The sequence below is a fragment of the Typopeltis vanoorti genome, chromosome 13, assembly GCF_054136105.1.
Source record: "Typopeltis vanoorti isolate ZY-2024b chromosome 13, IOZ_Tvanoo_1.0, whole genome shotgun sequence".
Taxonomy (NCBI): domain Eukaryota; kingdom Metazoa; phylum Arthropoda; class Arachnida; order Uropygi; family Thelyphonidae; genus Typopeltis; species Typopeltis vanoorti.
In genome coordinates this window covers 27,240,565-27,257,127 of record NC_143561.1, presented here as the reverse complement: position 1 = coordinate 27,257,127, position 16,563 = coordinate 27,240,565, and the positions used below count along the sequence as shown (strand labels likewise).

At 35.1% G+C, this 16,563-nt stretch overlaps 1 protein-coding gene across 1 annotated transcript in view; it reads left to right on the top strand.

Moving 5' to 3' along the window:
- The window catches only part of PAN3 (Poly(A) specific ribonuclease subunit PAN3), a 339,191-nt gene that overhangs the window by 237,373 nt on the left and 85,255 nt on the right, over window positions 1–16,563 (top strand). Inside the window, exon 12 of the mRNA XM_090403152.1 lies at window positions 15,420–15,507. Coding sequence (XP_090259278.1) covers window positions 15,420–15,507 — 88 coding nt within the window. The remainder of the gene's footprint in view (window positions 1–15,419; window positions 15,508–16,563) is intronic.

Below are 16,563 nucleotides of genomic sequence, written 5' to 3'. Positions count from 1 at the left end.
ATGGATGCTTATGACATATGTACCAACTTAGAAAAAAAAAAAATCTCGAGGCCAAAAACTTTTCAGGCCACTCTCATACTTAGTCTATTCATAAATACTGTTACAACTTGAACAGCACATAAACCTTTATCAATAAATCATTTACAGGTTTCAGCACATACAAACCACATGTAAAACATCCATACAGCAGCACCCAATGTTTGATTGAAATTTCCCCCTTTTGCCTTTGTGCACACCCAGAGTCTTGTGAGGCCACATATGCACACCCAGCATCCTACAGAATCTCTTCCACTGCTTGCTCCAAATTAGCCTTCACACTGGTGATGCTGGGTGTTGTTTCTTGCAGGCTACTCACTCAAGCTCCAGCCACAATTTGAAGTCCAACAGATTCAGACAGATCGGGACTTCCAGATGGCCAATCAGATGGTGATATGTGGTTGGACACGTTCACCTCCAACCACTGTTGTATGATCTTCGCCTTGTGTGCAGGAGCTGAGTCCTGTTTGAGGACTCAGCTCCTGCACTACAATACACTGCCTACAATGAAACAATGTGTTGTTTAGGGACCATACCACAGTGTCTTGATACACTTTGGTGGAGGTTTTCTTGCAGAATTGCAACTTGAAAAACCCCTTGATCATTTTGGCAGTTAAATGACTCTTCAGTAGTGAAAATCTTCTCATCTGTGAAGAGGATATCTCTGTCTGTTATTAGCATACTGCCAGAGAAGTGCCTTTGATTTTATCACCCTCTGCTGAATAAGTTGTGTTAGCAAGTGTCCAGTAGAATGATGATAGGCTCTCACTCCAGGTCATCAGTTAGTACATGTGACACTGTTCTCTTCAAAACATTCATTATTTGCAGCATTGCTTTCTGCATTCTCACAGGATTATGGAGGAGGCATGCCTTCACAGCCCTCACAAGTTATTGCATCCTAATGCAGTCTGGTCAACCTGTTCTTTGGCAGTCAGATACATCTTCTGTATTGTTTTAATAGTCCAATACACAAACATCTTATTGATCCTTAGTATTTTTAGCATGTTGAAAATAATAGGTGGCTGCATTCCAACCTTGTAAAGTGCTGGTACAGCTTCTTTGTTCTCATAATCTCCCACTACATGTTAACCCATACAGCTAGGCAGGACTTTGTTGATAAGCACGCGAATGTTGGCTGGGAACAGCAACACTAATGGAATCGGACTTGTAAAATTCTGTGAAAAGAGCAGGGGTATGTGGAAGTTGAAACAGTATTTATGGCAAGACTGTCTATATGCATCACCCTTGTCCAGTACATTAATCACCTTGTTATAGCATATAAGTAGTTGACAAAACATACCGTATTTTTCGGACGATAAGATGCACCCCAAATTTATGAGACGATTTTTAGAAAAAAATATTTTATTATATAAAGATATTTACAAATTCTTACTTAATTTTTATTTATTGTTACAATCATTTGTATTAGCAATATTCAGTTCATCTTCACTCTTGGTACTATCACTTGTCTCGTTAATGTCACTGTTCGTGTTACTTTCATCTGAACTATTGTTGTCACTCCCTTCAAAAACTGCGTCATCTTCAGTACCATCCATCGCATTTCTTAAATGACTTTATAATCGTCTCTTCTTTCACAGCTTCCCATGAATTTTTCACCCAGGTACATACTTCTGAAATTGTTGGCCGTTTCATACGTCCTGTTGCTGTAATATCGTGATTCAGCTTTGCCATCCATTTGTTCCACTCTTCCCGCATAAAATTTTTGAATGGTTTATTAATAGATCCATCCAAGGGTTGTAATTGACTTATAAGGCCTCCAGGAATGACAGCTAATTCTGTATTCATTTCTTTTAGAAGCTTCATGGTTGATTCTGTTTTATGCGCTCTGAATTTATCCCAAACTAACAGCACAGGCTTTTTAAACAACGCACCTGGACGTTTTGCATATCTTTTGTATCAATAATTTCATTCATGTTTCGTCCATCCAGCCTTTCGGTAACATTTTTCTCTTGAAGATTAACATGGGGGGGGGGGGGGTTCTGTCCGTGCTACAAGCTAAAACTACAGTGTAATGAGTTTTTTTGTGACCTGTTGTTTTGATCACTATTGATTTAGTGCCTTTTGAATCTACCCAATTTGAAGGAACATCAAAAATTAGAGGCACTTCATCCATGTTCGCAATTTGATTAAGCTCAAAGTTAAATTTCCTTCTCGTTGATATGAAATCTATGAAATTCTATAATTTTAGCTTCATAGTAAGCAGGCATTTTTTGGGCTAGAGGTTTTTTGTATGCATGTATAACCCGTATCTTTTCATAAATCTAAAGCACCAAGACGGTGCTTTAGATCTGGTAAAATCTAAAATTCCATTAGCAGTTGCCCATTGTTTCGCTTAAAAAATTATCATTTTTGTAGAAACAGATATTCCCATGTTCCGATGATTTGTTACCCAATTTTTCATTTGTACTTCTGGCCATTTTTCTAGGTGGGAACGGAATGTTTTCTTGTGTTTACATAGCAGTTATAATTGTTCCTCTTGTTTTCTCCACTCATGAACCATTTTTTCTGTTAGTGATGGACCAAAATGTCTTTCTGCTGTTTCCATATTGTTTTGCATAATTTATCACATTTAATTTATAACTCACGTTATATGAAAGTCTTTATTTGTTTTACTCATTTTTTCTAATTTTAAGATAAAAATTTTAACGATTTATAAAAAATAATTCAAATGAATGCGCATATGTTTACACACTAATGACTATTGATGCTCTAAATCGGTGATTCACCCACATGACGAGATAACTTAGGTACCTACCTTCATTGGCGTACTTACTAATTTTATTAACATATTGCGCCAGTAATTGAACTTCATTAACAGCTTCGGTACAGTGTAAAGATTCGTATTTTAATGTTACCTTCAGACCATAAGACGTACCCCAATTTTCAGTCGATTTTCTATGTAAAAAGGTGTGTCTTATGGAGCGAAAAATACGGTACCTTCCTTTTAACAAACACATGCTGACAAGCGCAGAGAATACTGCTGTTATCGACCCACTTTTGTATCCTAGCCCTCACCAACCTCTTAACTACAACTGCGGATGTACTGATCAGACTATAATTTGTAGCTTTAACCTTATCACCACCTTTGTGAAATAGGACCATTTTCCCTTCCTTTTACTCCTTTCAGACTTGTCAGAAAGCATCAGCCTTGGGCAACTCTTATATACAAGCTAAGACAAGTGATGTGAAGTCATTAGCTTCTATATAAGAGTTACCCCCCCTGAAAATACTTCAGGTGCAGACTTTGTTTGCTTATACTTGGATAAAGGATTGAACCAAGTATATAATTTCTTGGTATCTTTAATTTTTAGTATAACCAAGTGAAAAACATCCAACAACTATCTCTAATCCAGAGTATTTTAATAATAAGTTGTGACACCTTTTGGCTACTCGTATTTGAAAATATGACTTCTGCATTGCTTCAACTTTGTCTCATCAGTGGGAGCCACTGATGAGACCCCCAATCAAGGTTGAATATTATACAGACATTTTCGAAATGGGGTAAGATTAGTAAAAATAAAAGGTTTATCAAGTGAAGATCCAAATTGGTTTTCAGGTGATGTTACTTTCACAATGGATATGAAGATGCCCGTACCAAATTTTATCAACATCGGTACAACCCCAGTTATGGTAAACTATCCCACAGTACAACGGGAATGCCTGCTTTGTGGTTCATATGATCGCTTGAGTGGTAACTGCTCCAAATCTAATCAGTGCCTCAAACCTTATCAGAAATGCACAAGTTTTGAACACCACTTTCTCTTAAGGTTGCACGGTGATCAGCATTCATATTTACGAATTTAGGGACATAAAACACGCGTGTTGAAATGATTATTTTACTAATTATTAATAAAATAACACTTGACGTTTCGACTCCTGTATTGAGATCATCATTAGAAGGATACATGTGTATAGGAACCAAGCTACATGCTGTTGCACTCTAATAAAGGTAAATTAAAACTAATCTTTTTCTTAGCCTGACTTATAGTGATTAAAAATGAAAACTACAATAAACTCTGCTAAAGTCCTCACATACTAAGATTCTTCTGGAATTGTACAGTTCATATTGTTATACTAAGATTTTCTTCTGGATTTGTACAGTTCAGGTTGCTATTGATGTTCTGGGGGGGGGAACACTTCACAAGTCTTGTATTGAATTTTTCTTTGTGATTGCAGATGGGTCCTCCACATTCTTGGAATGGTTAGACCATCATTTTTATTTAGATTTGGATTATGTTTGAGCATTTCACATGCCTCTTTGAATTTCCTCTCGAACCAGATTTTGGTGCGGTGTAGGGACTTGGTACCTTTCCAATCAATTCTGTGGTATGTTTGAAGTGAGTGGTCAGAAAGACCAAAATGGAGGTATTTAATATGTCGTTTGTGTTCATCCTTCCTGATTGGGATGGTTCGCCCTGTTTCCCCATGTATGTTACATGTGCATTGTATTTTGTAAATCCCTGGGTGGGCTAGGTGTAGCAGAGGATACTGGGAAGAACTGAGTAAGTGTCTTAATTTTGTGGGAGGTTTAAAGGTGGTTTTGATGTTGTATTTGTGTAGTGTTATGTCTGTTTTTTTGGAAATGCCTCTAACATATGGTATGGCAATAGCATTCTTGAAATCTTTTTTGTTTTTAGTGTATATCTGTGGAGGATTTTGTGGATGGTTTTTTTACTGTATCCATTTTTTATAAAGGTATGGTTGATGATCTCGTATTCCTTGTTAAGAGCCTGTTCATTTGAACAGATTGTTTGAGCTCTATCTTTTTAGTCTGTGTTTAAGGGTGCTTATGACCTCTAGTTTTTGTGTTGGGTGGTGATAAGAAGTTTTGTGCATATGCTGGCCTGTATGTGTGTGTAGGTTTGCGGTAGACTGAGGAGAGACAACCTGAGGGAAGACCTGTGACGAGTGTGACCAGGAACAGAAGAGAATTGTTTTTTACTATTTCAGTGGTGAATTGGATGCATTTGTGTTGTTTGTTCAGGTGTTATTGTTCAGGTGACTCAGTATTAGACTATGCAGCAGCTCTAAACACCATTCCGATCAAGGACTTCATGTATAATATAGATAAAGGCCTTCATAATCATATATAATTTAGCAAGTAAAATTAGATTTCAAACAGCATATATTTTATTTAAATCAATATCTCCAGAATGTAAATCTATCAAAAAAATAATTCCAAGCCTTATCTTCTCTAAAACATAGTAAAAACCTAATTAATACTGAGGCCAACAAAGATCAAGCAGTTGTAATTTGTGATTCTTCCTTTTTCGTATTATGCCTATTGACCTGTTAAGGAGCTATCCTAAGCCCTTTCAAGCCATACCTGTCCCGAGGATAAGGTGGCTAGCTCTTGCCTCCCAGTGTGTCCTATGTCTGTAGATACGTGTGTTCACGGGTCCGGTTTGCCTGCTTGCGCTAGGAAAGACCCCAGATAAACTGGGGAGGAAAAACCCTGCAGTCCACATCCAAGACCGGCTAACTTGGCTATGTCTGAGAAAGATCCTTAAGCTTCTCACGTTGAAGATGGGAATCAAACCCAGGACACTCCTTTCCCAAGCATGTGGTTGTGAAGCATAGCCACTAGGCTAACCGTGCGGATTTGTAATTCATGATAAGAACAATTATTTTGGAAAACTTAATCTTATATTTCGAGATCATTCTACATGCAGAAGCATTGCTAGAGACCCAACTCAATCACAAATCAATAAATTTAACAGCCTCTTTGGATGAAAGTTCATTCTTAGGATAAAGAAATGGTAAAAAGACTAAAAATTCATCATGCTTTTGCTCCAAGGCTGTGTGGCCTTCCTAAATTGCAAATTGAAAAGAAAATGTGCTGTTAAGACTGTTTCTGAACTGCATAGTTGTCCTATGTATAAAGTCTCAAAATACCTATCTAATCTTTCTGCATTTACTGAAAATTTTGCTTTCTTCATAAAAAATTCAATAGATTTTAAGAATAGAATTTCAGGATTATCCTTACAACCCACAGATCTAATAAGTTTTGGTGTAGTATCAGTTCTTTACAAATATCCCTCTGACAGATACGATTGAATTACTTCATAATGGCTTTCCTCCTGATATAATTATTTGACTTTTTCATTAATTCAAAATACTTTAGAAATAACTGTACAAACAAATAGAAGGAACAGCTATGGTGTCTCCCCTTTCTCCAACTCTAGCTAATTACTTTATGGAACATTTTGAAGAACATATTGTTTTTTTCACCTAAACCATCGATTTGGTACAGATATATTCATGTCTTTGCTGTGTGGAATTCCTCCTTGTCCAATCTTCATGAATTTATTGAAAAATTAATTAAATAAACCCAAGAATCATATTTACCCTGGAAGTAGAATATAACAATTGTCTTCCTTTTCTGGATGTTCTCGTTCTACATCAGCCAAATGGTAGTCTACAGTTCTCAGTATATGGAAAACCAGCTCATACTAGTAAATACAGGGTGATTCAAAAAGATGGACTCAATTTTGTAAGTCCATATATCAAACATAGAACTAGTGACAAATGTGATGTAAAGTATATTTGATTATACTCACTATAAAGTTTATAGATGTTCAATGTGCCCCCTCTCCGGCCGCATGGATAACATCAAGACGGTAGCTGAAATTGTCTCACATTCTCCTTCAACACACACAGTCTACCCGAGCTTTTTCCCTTACACAGACAACCTGTTTGCTCAAATTGATAATTCCAGTGCCAAATGCTCTTCCTCATTGGAGGTTTAATGTTGAAATGACGACGAAACGCACACTGCACTGCATTCGCCGACTCGGTTTTAATAAGCTCACAAACACAAAAAATTTTGTGCTGCATAGTAGCCATTTTACTCACAACTGACGCTGCTGTGCGCTAGGCAAGCTCTCTAGCAGTAGTATTTCAAACTTTAAGACCTCCTCTTTCAAATGTTATGTAGATCATTCACATACAATATATAGTTCTGGAAATATAGCCGTATGAAATTGAGTCCATCTTTTTGAATCACCCTGTACATTGATTCTAGCATCATCACCCTTGTTAGAAATATGGTGTAATCAAATCTTTAATCAACAGATTATTATAAAGTTATTCATTAAAGTTGCCTTTAAATAATATCCTTTTTATGCATTGTTAATTCCGTAAGCTAATTACCAGTTATTTAATCAACAGGGCTCATAAAATATGTTCTATAGATTTTCTCCTAAACAAAGAACTATTTATTATCAGAACTACCTTTATCTCTAATGGTTATAATGCAAAAGCTATGGAAAAAATAATAATTATGGCCATCGTCCTAACCTACCTCAAGAAGAAATTACCAGAATTTGTATTCCATATGTTAAAGGGCTTTCAGAAAATATAGGGAAGACTACTTTGACAGATTAACATACAAGTCTCTTTCCATCCAATTTGCAAACTTAATACCTTTCTTATCTCACCTAAAGACAGATATCCTCCTCTTTCTTATCTTGGAGTTCACAGAATCCTGTTCTTATGGCCTATGTTATTATGGAAAAACTGGTCGTTCTGCACAAATTCATCTTGAAGAACATTAAGAATACATTTCATTTATGAACCCAACAAATTTGTTTTAACAAGCCATGCATTATCTACAAAACACAGGATTCAGTTTAACAAATCCAAAGTGTTACACAAAAGTTATTTTCTTCTGGAAACACTGTACAAGGAAAGCTGTTGAGGACATATTCACAACCCAAACTTGAACAAAAACGATTTCCTAAAACTTTCTCAATTTTGGAAAGTTATATTGACTAATACTCACCATTCATGTGTTCCTTAATTTGTAATCAATTTTTTCTTTATATTTAAAAAATTGTTAACTGAATTATTTTATAATTTATTTTGAATATCTATTAATGCAGATGGAGCTATTCTCCTGCAGCTAATAATGCACATAATATCACATGCTTTCGGTTGAATTGTTCTCTTTTTTGTGTTTTCCTATAATTGTATTGATAATGGCTATGAAATTGCCATTGTCAATACAATTATATAACATTGTCAATACAGTAGTGCATTAATATAGCAGCACAGGCCATGTATGATAATAAGAATATACACATGAGCATGTTTCATTGAAAAATAGATTATGCCCCAGTGATTATTTCTACATATATGCGTTGTGTATATAGTAAATATCCCCACTACTCAATACAGAAATCTTCAGAGATGTATTTTAGAAAAACAAATGCTGAAAAAAAAAAAAAAAAAAACTTTAACATTAAACTACATCTGATGAGCTATAGTTTTTCTCTTTCAAATGTAGTCCAAATAACCTTTCTTAAAATACACAAAGAATATGAAAAATAACTTTTTTTTTTTTTTTTTTTTTTTTTTTTTTTTTTTTTATATTCAGCACACAAATGTTTACAGATAGTGTGCGGTAAGGTGACAGAGCTAGATATACGGTGGGATTATATTTTAGTGGTTTTCCTAGTGAATTATTATATATCAGGATTTCAATATATGTACTTTCTAGTATGTCTGAAATCTGCCTTCACTGAAAAATCAGAAGATTTTACTATATTAGATTTTATCAGTCTTATTTTTACTAACATCATGACAAACTCGTGGTTATGAACCCAAGACAACACAGTCCAACACAATTTTTGCTGACTTTTATATGAGACTTGTTTTTAACTAATTTGGGTGCGCTGATTTCAAATATCAAACCCATTTTTCTCTATCATGCCAGGTTTTTTCCTCTATGGCATTTTCTTTTTGCTAATTTGTAAGTTTTTGGTAGTTTTAAGGAGGAAGTACTATTTAGAGGATCAAAAAAATCGATTTTTTAATATTATTTTCTGAAAGTATGTACTTTTAAAAATCTGAAAATTCGAAAAATTCCCGAAGATATAGCCTATTATTCAAAGTGGTGCGCAGATCAGAATCGGAGCGCTCAACGCTCTCGCTTGTTAGTAAACAAATAAATGCGTAAGAACCTGCAACGGCACGTACTGGCGCTTTGAATGCGAGAGAGGCCGATAATTAGATACATAACTACTTAACAATATTCATTAAAAATTACAAGAATATATATAAAAAAATAACAGTTTTATTTACATATGAGTGTCAGGGAATAAATTTTTGTTTATAGCAATTTCTGCTGTGTGTTCTGTTTTGGCAATCCCTTTGAATACTCCAACAGTAGTCGGCCATCATGTGAGAATCCCATCTTCCTTGGTACCGATCTTCCATAGTTTTTAAGTCTTGATGAAATCTTTCGCCTTGTTCATCGCTTACAGCACCTAAAGTCTCGGGAAATCTATCAAGATGACTGTATAGGAAATGAAGCTTTATGCTCAGGTTGCAACTAAGCGCTTGAAATTTTCAAGCATTGTTTCCACTAGATCTTTGTAATTGCACGCTTTTTTGTTTCCAAGAAAATTATTCGCAACCATCGTAAATGAAGTCCAGGCCTCTTTCTCAATTTCGTTCATAAACTTGATGAAATTTGGGTCTCTCATTAAAGTTCTAATTTGCGGTCCATCAAATACACCGGCTTTAATTTTTTCATAACTAAGTCGTGGAAATTTTTCACATATGTATTGGAAACAGTCACCTTGTAAATCTAAAGCTTTAACATACTGCTTCATAAGACCTAGTTTGATGTGTAGAGGTGGAAAAATGATTTTTTCTCTGTCGATTAAAGGTTGATTTATAACATTCTGTTCTCCAACATTTAAGGATATTCTAAGAGGCCAATGTTTCTGACTCCAGTGTTGGTTTCTAGCTCGACTATCCCAGAAGCATAGAAAACACGGAAACTTTGTATATCCTCTTTGAAAGCCAAGTAAAAAGTTCACCATTTTAAGATCCACACAGATGATCCAGTTATGGTCTGTATATTTTAATAACTTCAGAACCTTTTTAATGTCCTCATATGTTTCCTTTAAGTGGACTGAATAGCTAATAGGAATTGAGCCATATACATTCCCATTGCATAGTAAGACACACTTGAGACTTCTGGTTGAACTGTCGATAAATAAACGCCACTCATTTGGATGATATTGTACAACACTCATTTCAGTTAGTAAACCTGACACATTGTTACAGTAAACAAACCCACGCTCGTGTTTAAAATATTGTACAAGATTACTTTCCCAGCTATGATAAAAAGTTATCTTTGTATCTTGCTCCAGTAAGTTTTTTCCATTTAATCTTGAAGCTAACAATTCCGATGATTCCTTTGATAGGCCCAAATCTCTTACTAAGTCATTCAATTCCGCTTGAGTAATAAAAACGTTGCAGTCCAGAACTAGAAATTAAATTTTCATTGTCTAAATCAACATCCGGGTCTTGCTCCTCAAGAACATCTGGCATATCCCGATCATGCTCGTTCTCAAGTAAAGGAAGTCCTTTATAAATTGGCACGGCTATTTCATTGGAATGAGCAACTGGCCGAAGTGCTGAGTCGAGATTTGGATATACAATTTTTTTCTTATTCTTCTTATTATAACCAGAAGTCTGAACTAAACAAAAATAACAATCGTGTATGTGATTTTTCGGTTCACGCCAAATCATTGGAATGCCAAAAGCTAATTTTTGGCATTTTCCCTTGCTCCACTGTCGTAAATTTTCTACACATGACTTACACACTTTATTTGGAGCCCATGATTTGTCCTGATCTGCAATTTTTATGTCAAAGTATGCAAAGTACACTTTCTTAACGAAATCATTGATATTTATCCTTTGACTGGGAACAGTAAAGCTGCCACAAATGTAGCAGAAGGAATCTACACTATTGATACAATTTCGAGTAGTAGACATAATGTATTTTCTTCACTGCCGACTAACATGCAATTAACAAGACAAAAAAAACCAGAGACTTTATTGAAACATTATAAGTGCTCATCATACTTTCACGATCGATTAACAATTGACTGATTTCGATTGTTCTTTGTCCGCTATGACACATATAGCATTCATTTGTTTTAGGCAGTTGTCATCGCCTACTTTCACCACCTAAGTGTATTAAATCAGTTATCGGCCTCTCTTGCATTCAAAGCGCCAGTACGTGCCGTTGCAGGTTCTTATGCATTTATTCGTTTACTAACAAGCGAGAGCGGTGAGCACTCCGATTCTGATCTGTGCACCGCTTTGAATAATAGGCTATATCTTTGGGAATTTTTCGAATTTCTTGATAAAAAGTTAGGAACAGATTTTTAAAAGTACATACTTTCAGAAAATAATATTAAAAAATCGATTTTTTTGATCCTCTAAATAGTACTGCCTCCTTAAAACTATCAAAAACTTACAAATTAGCAAAAAGAAAATGCCATAGAGGAAAAACCTGGCATGATAGAGAAGAATGGGTTTGATATTTGAAATCAGCGCGCCCAAATTAGTAAAAAACAAGTGTCGGATCATAATCAGCAGAAAAATTTTTTTTTTTGTTTGCCAGTGCAATCAATAAAATTCTTAATTCACCTCAACACCTCCTTTACTTAAACAAGATTTATCGTACTGCCTTACATCAAAGATGTTAAAGACAAAGTGGCAACACTGCTCAGTGAGTACACCTTGAAAGTATCTTTTTTATACCAGTGCATAAAATTTCTAGTATTTTACATCCACCAAAACTTCCACATTATCCTATGAAAAACCCAGGCATTGGAGATTCATTGCTCTTGTGGCATTTTCTACGTAAGCCAGGTGGGAAGGTGAGGAGAGATGCTCATGTCTGAACATGTAAAAGGCGTTGAAGAAAGAAGACATAAATTAGGTTTGCATTCCATATAACTAACACAGGCCATCACGTCATTTGACAACAAACAAAAATGCATTATGCTGATCATAATTATTTCATGGGAAAGTTCAAGACACCTCTAAAATGCTAAGATCATCACACATGTAACAAAAATCAAGGCTTAATCCTCCAAGTTTGATATGCTTTCATTAAAAATCTAACTGCGGTGGACCTAGAATACACAACATGAGATGCTACAGAATGCAACAGCAACAGAGAGATTAGTTCCAACATGTATACAGCGATTCGTTTAATTCTTTTTCTTTCTTTTTTTTAGTTTGGTTACTTATTTGTATGTACAGTTATGAAGCTCTGATAACATCCAATTTGTGTAATTAATTGTTTCTAGTCTGCATGTGTGTGTAACTTTTGCTAGTACTCCTGATGATTTAACTTGTAGGATTGTAATTGTTTATTTTATTAAACTCGTTATTTATATAAAAATGTGGTTTCATTGCTGGAAGATTTCTGCATAATTATGCATGTCATTGATTATGTTGACTCAACTCGAGCTATTGAAATAGTTGTTTCTTTATTCATGAATATAGCAGTTGAAAAATCAGAAATGTGCATGTTTTATGAACGGTCTTGGATTGTTCATGTCATATTTTGTACGTTAATGAGTATGAAGGATGTCATAATGGTTGTTACGTATTTGTAGTTCTATTTATGATAATCATCAATTGCATAAATAGAATTATAAATGTTTCTCTTTATAGTGCTTTTTTTTCCTTTTTTTTATCCTGCTCGATGCAGGGTCAGTTGTGATTATGTGACTATGGGAAACCTCAGCCGGTGTGTTACAGAGTCTGGCATTGGAGGAATAACATTTATGACTGTAGATTCATGTGTTCATTTCACCTCCCAGAACAGGGTCGGTTTGCCTGTTCTGGGAGACAAAAAACCCAAGTTTTTGAGTGAAAAACTGATATGTGCATGCAGGCACTAACAACAAGCAAATGAGGCTGAAGAAGGCAACTGTTGTTTGTCCTAGAGTTCTAAAGGTGCCCCCTAGTGGACTAAATTGGGTTGTCTTGGCTGTTGGGCTGATGTTCTAAGGATGCAAGCTTCCCAAATTTGGGGTAGTCTCATGCACCCAAATTTGTTGAGATTTGGGAAGTTTTTCAGAACTGTCCTACTACAGCCAAACAGGCAGGACAGCTAATATCAGGATATCCAAACGCAAAGACTACATCTGGTTTCACCGATACAGCCACTCAGGACTTGCGGCCCATGCACTAGATACCCACCACATAATATGCTGGAAGAAAGCCACTTTACTACACCGTAGCAAATATAAATATGAAAGATTGTTCCTGGAATCAGCCTCAGCCGCTCCAAAAAAAACTTCCCAAATCTCGAGAAATTTGGGTGCATGAGACTGCCCCAAATTTGGGAAGCTTGCATCTTAGAACATCAGCCCAACAGCCAAAACAACCCAATTTAGCCTGCTAGGGGACACTGTAGGACTCTAGGATCAATGCCAGTTGCCTTCTTCAACCTCATTTGCTCGTTGTTAGTGCCTGCGTGCACATATCATAGTTTTTATGTTCCCAAAAGATGGCAATGTAACATTGCCAAAATATAAGAAGGTATTGATTAAAGTTTTTTAATTAATATTTTAATATACATTATCATTTCCTGGAAAATTTAAAGTCGTGTAACCAACGTATAAGTTTATCTACAAGAAACACCTTTCTCTAAGGCATTTCACTACGGATGAGGAAGTTCACCAGGCAATGCAATGTTGGTTACTAGGTTTGGGCACAGACTTCTTCAGTGCTGGTATTGATAAACTGATCTGTAGTTAGGACGAGTGCATCAATAAATTTGGAGAAGAAGTGCATGTTCACTTATTTCTTAGTGTATAATTTCAACTTCCTATTAGTCAATTTAAGTGCTGCACCAGTGTTTTGTTTGTATGGTATTGTTTTAGAGTATTTAAAATAATACTATATAATTTGGTATAAGTTAATTTGATCCTTTTAAAGCCAGCAGTAAACAGTTTATGGTAATACACACAAATCTTATAATAATCAAAATATTATTGATATATTTTGGAAAAGAAAAAAGTCATCAATGATTTCATTCACTTTTAATATCACACATGAAAGATATACCATCACATCACCAGATTTCATAGTTGGGATAGTGTACTCAGCCATAAGGCATTCCCAGAGTATCTGTCACACCCACATATACTATCCAATACTAAAAGGATATAGTCATTCATATTTCTATATCACAGACTTCTAACACTCTACAAACGGTCGTGATCAACAGCAGCAGTCTGCACTGTTAACTGCTGTTGTTGTTTGGATTTTGTGTGATTGCCCTTCTGCAGTGCAAAAAAAAATAATAATAGGATGGGGGATTCTTTTCTACATCACTAAGCTATCAGTTGAGAACAAAGTAGGAACTTATTGATGTACTTTGTGAACAGCTAAATTTTGTAATCTTGGAGAACTTGCTGCAAGATGAATGCAGTTCAGGGACTATTGCTGAAGCTGGAAGGAAAAAAAAAAGCTGGTTTTAGTTAATTTTAATGTAGACTGCCTATAAGAAAAGATATGTCTGAAATAGACCACTTGCATTAAGTATTTAATCAGCCAGGAAGAAAGAGAGAGAGAGAAATCAGTTTGCTGAATTTCTCTTTTCTGGAGAGCATCAAAGATTTTCAGAAAAATTTGATGCACTAACCTCTTTCCCCACCCATATATGAGAAGTATTATAAAATAGAATTTATTTGAGATTTTTGCATTGGATTAGCAGCTGTACAGAAGAGAAGCAACAACAGATAAGGCAAGGATGGAGGTAAATAAGCCTCTGAAAGGAATGATTTTGCCAAGTGATCTGAATATTATCTAAGGTAAGAGAGGGTGAAGTGAGAATTTGTGAGAAAGAAGACAGCAAACTGTTTGGTTACCTGTAAATTAAGCAGGGCTCTTCATCCAATTGAACAGTGAGTAGTATGGAGATCAGTATTTAAGACATTGTTGCAGATGCTCAAGTTCTGAAAAGTTTGTCAGATGAGGAGGAGGAATTGGTGCAAAACTGTAGAAAGGATTTCAGTTCAATGTTTTTTTTACTTGGTTACAAAGTAAATTATAATAGAGAATTATATAATTTCTTGTGTATTGTCATTTGAGATTCTGTAGTAAAGGGACTAGTTTTAAGTTTAATGGTAGTTTCCTGGCTTATGTATGCTTTGATTTTGGTGAATTATTTGATAATTAAAAGAATATTCTATCAAAAAATGGCATTCTTCCTCTCCTCCTCGAGTTCAGATTTTTATTGCTGAAAATATAAATTATGTAAATTGAATATAGGAATTATATATTTTGTTGAATTTACAGATCATATTAAAAAAAAAATCTTTAGAAGTGCTCTATAAACAAATTAATGTTTATTAATTTGTTTTTAAAGCAGATATTTAGAAATCTGTGCAACACTATCTCTCTCTCTCTCTTTCTCTCATTCATAGAATGACTCTTTGCATAAATTATCAATGCTTGTAAGAAACAATAAAAAAAAATTCATGAAAAACTTAGTATTAGTAGAGAAAAGATTTTTTTGTTGTTATATTTTTCAGTCTTCGACTGAATTGCTGTGCCATTTTAGATGTTCTTACTTTTGATGCTAGCCACCCTAATCCAAAGGCTCTTGTACCTCATTTTCAGGTTAGTAACTCAAAACATTGTGAAATTCCAATAATGAGAAAGTATATTCGAATTATTATGGCAACTACTGTTGATTGTGATGATACAGTGCAGTAAATATTTTTTCATTTCTTTTTTGTATATTGCTAATTAGTCTTAAGACTAATTAGCAGTATAACTAATAAGAATTAATTCATTTGAGTTAATAATGTAATTCCAGATTAATCAATTAATAAAACTCTTGAGTTATTTTGCAAAATCAAGTTATAAATTCAGTTACATGCAGTGTTCAAACTTGGTTTTTGGATTTGAGAAAGAGGAGTGAAGAAGGAAGAGGATTCAGAGATAAGTAACTCATCTCAGTGATATTCCTAGAGAATTTAAGTGGAAAAATTAGTATCTGGAAGGAGGGGAGAGAGAGAGAGAGAGAGAGAGAGAATATTTGAGATCTAAGTTTTTGAGAGGAACTTATTAAATATATACCAGTATTAAACAGATACTGTCGGCTGGTTGGCCGAGTGGTTAGCGCATCCACTCTCTAGCTAAAAGGCTGCAGGTCCAAATCCTGCCATGAGCATGGATGTTTGTGAATGTCTGTGAAAATACTAGTGGTGGTGATGGGCGATGGATGGCGTTGTTTTAGATGATGGTAGTTGCAGTTTGTTGTAGTTGGTGGATTGAGTGATTGAGACAGAGAGCTGTAGAGTGGGTGCCCTCCCTCGACGAGTCTTTGGACTCCCTGGATGGGTCACGTAATAATAATACCAAGAAGATTTGTTTATAGGAAGAGGGAGAGACAAGGGTCTCTTCTAGAAAAAAAACTTGTCTGGAAGAGACCCTTGTATGATAAGCAAAGAAGGTAAAGACTCGATTTTTACTTAAAAGTGATAGTTAGTGGAATATAGTGGATAGGAAGGTGATGATTGTATCATTGCCAAATGAATCTAAATTGAGGAGAATGGAAACCTCTGTAGTGAGCTTTGACTTCATAGAGGTTAAAAAAAAAAAATTCAGGATATTAGCTAATCAATTGTCATTATTGAAAAGTTAATTTCTTAGCGTTTTTGGCAGAATGTT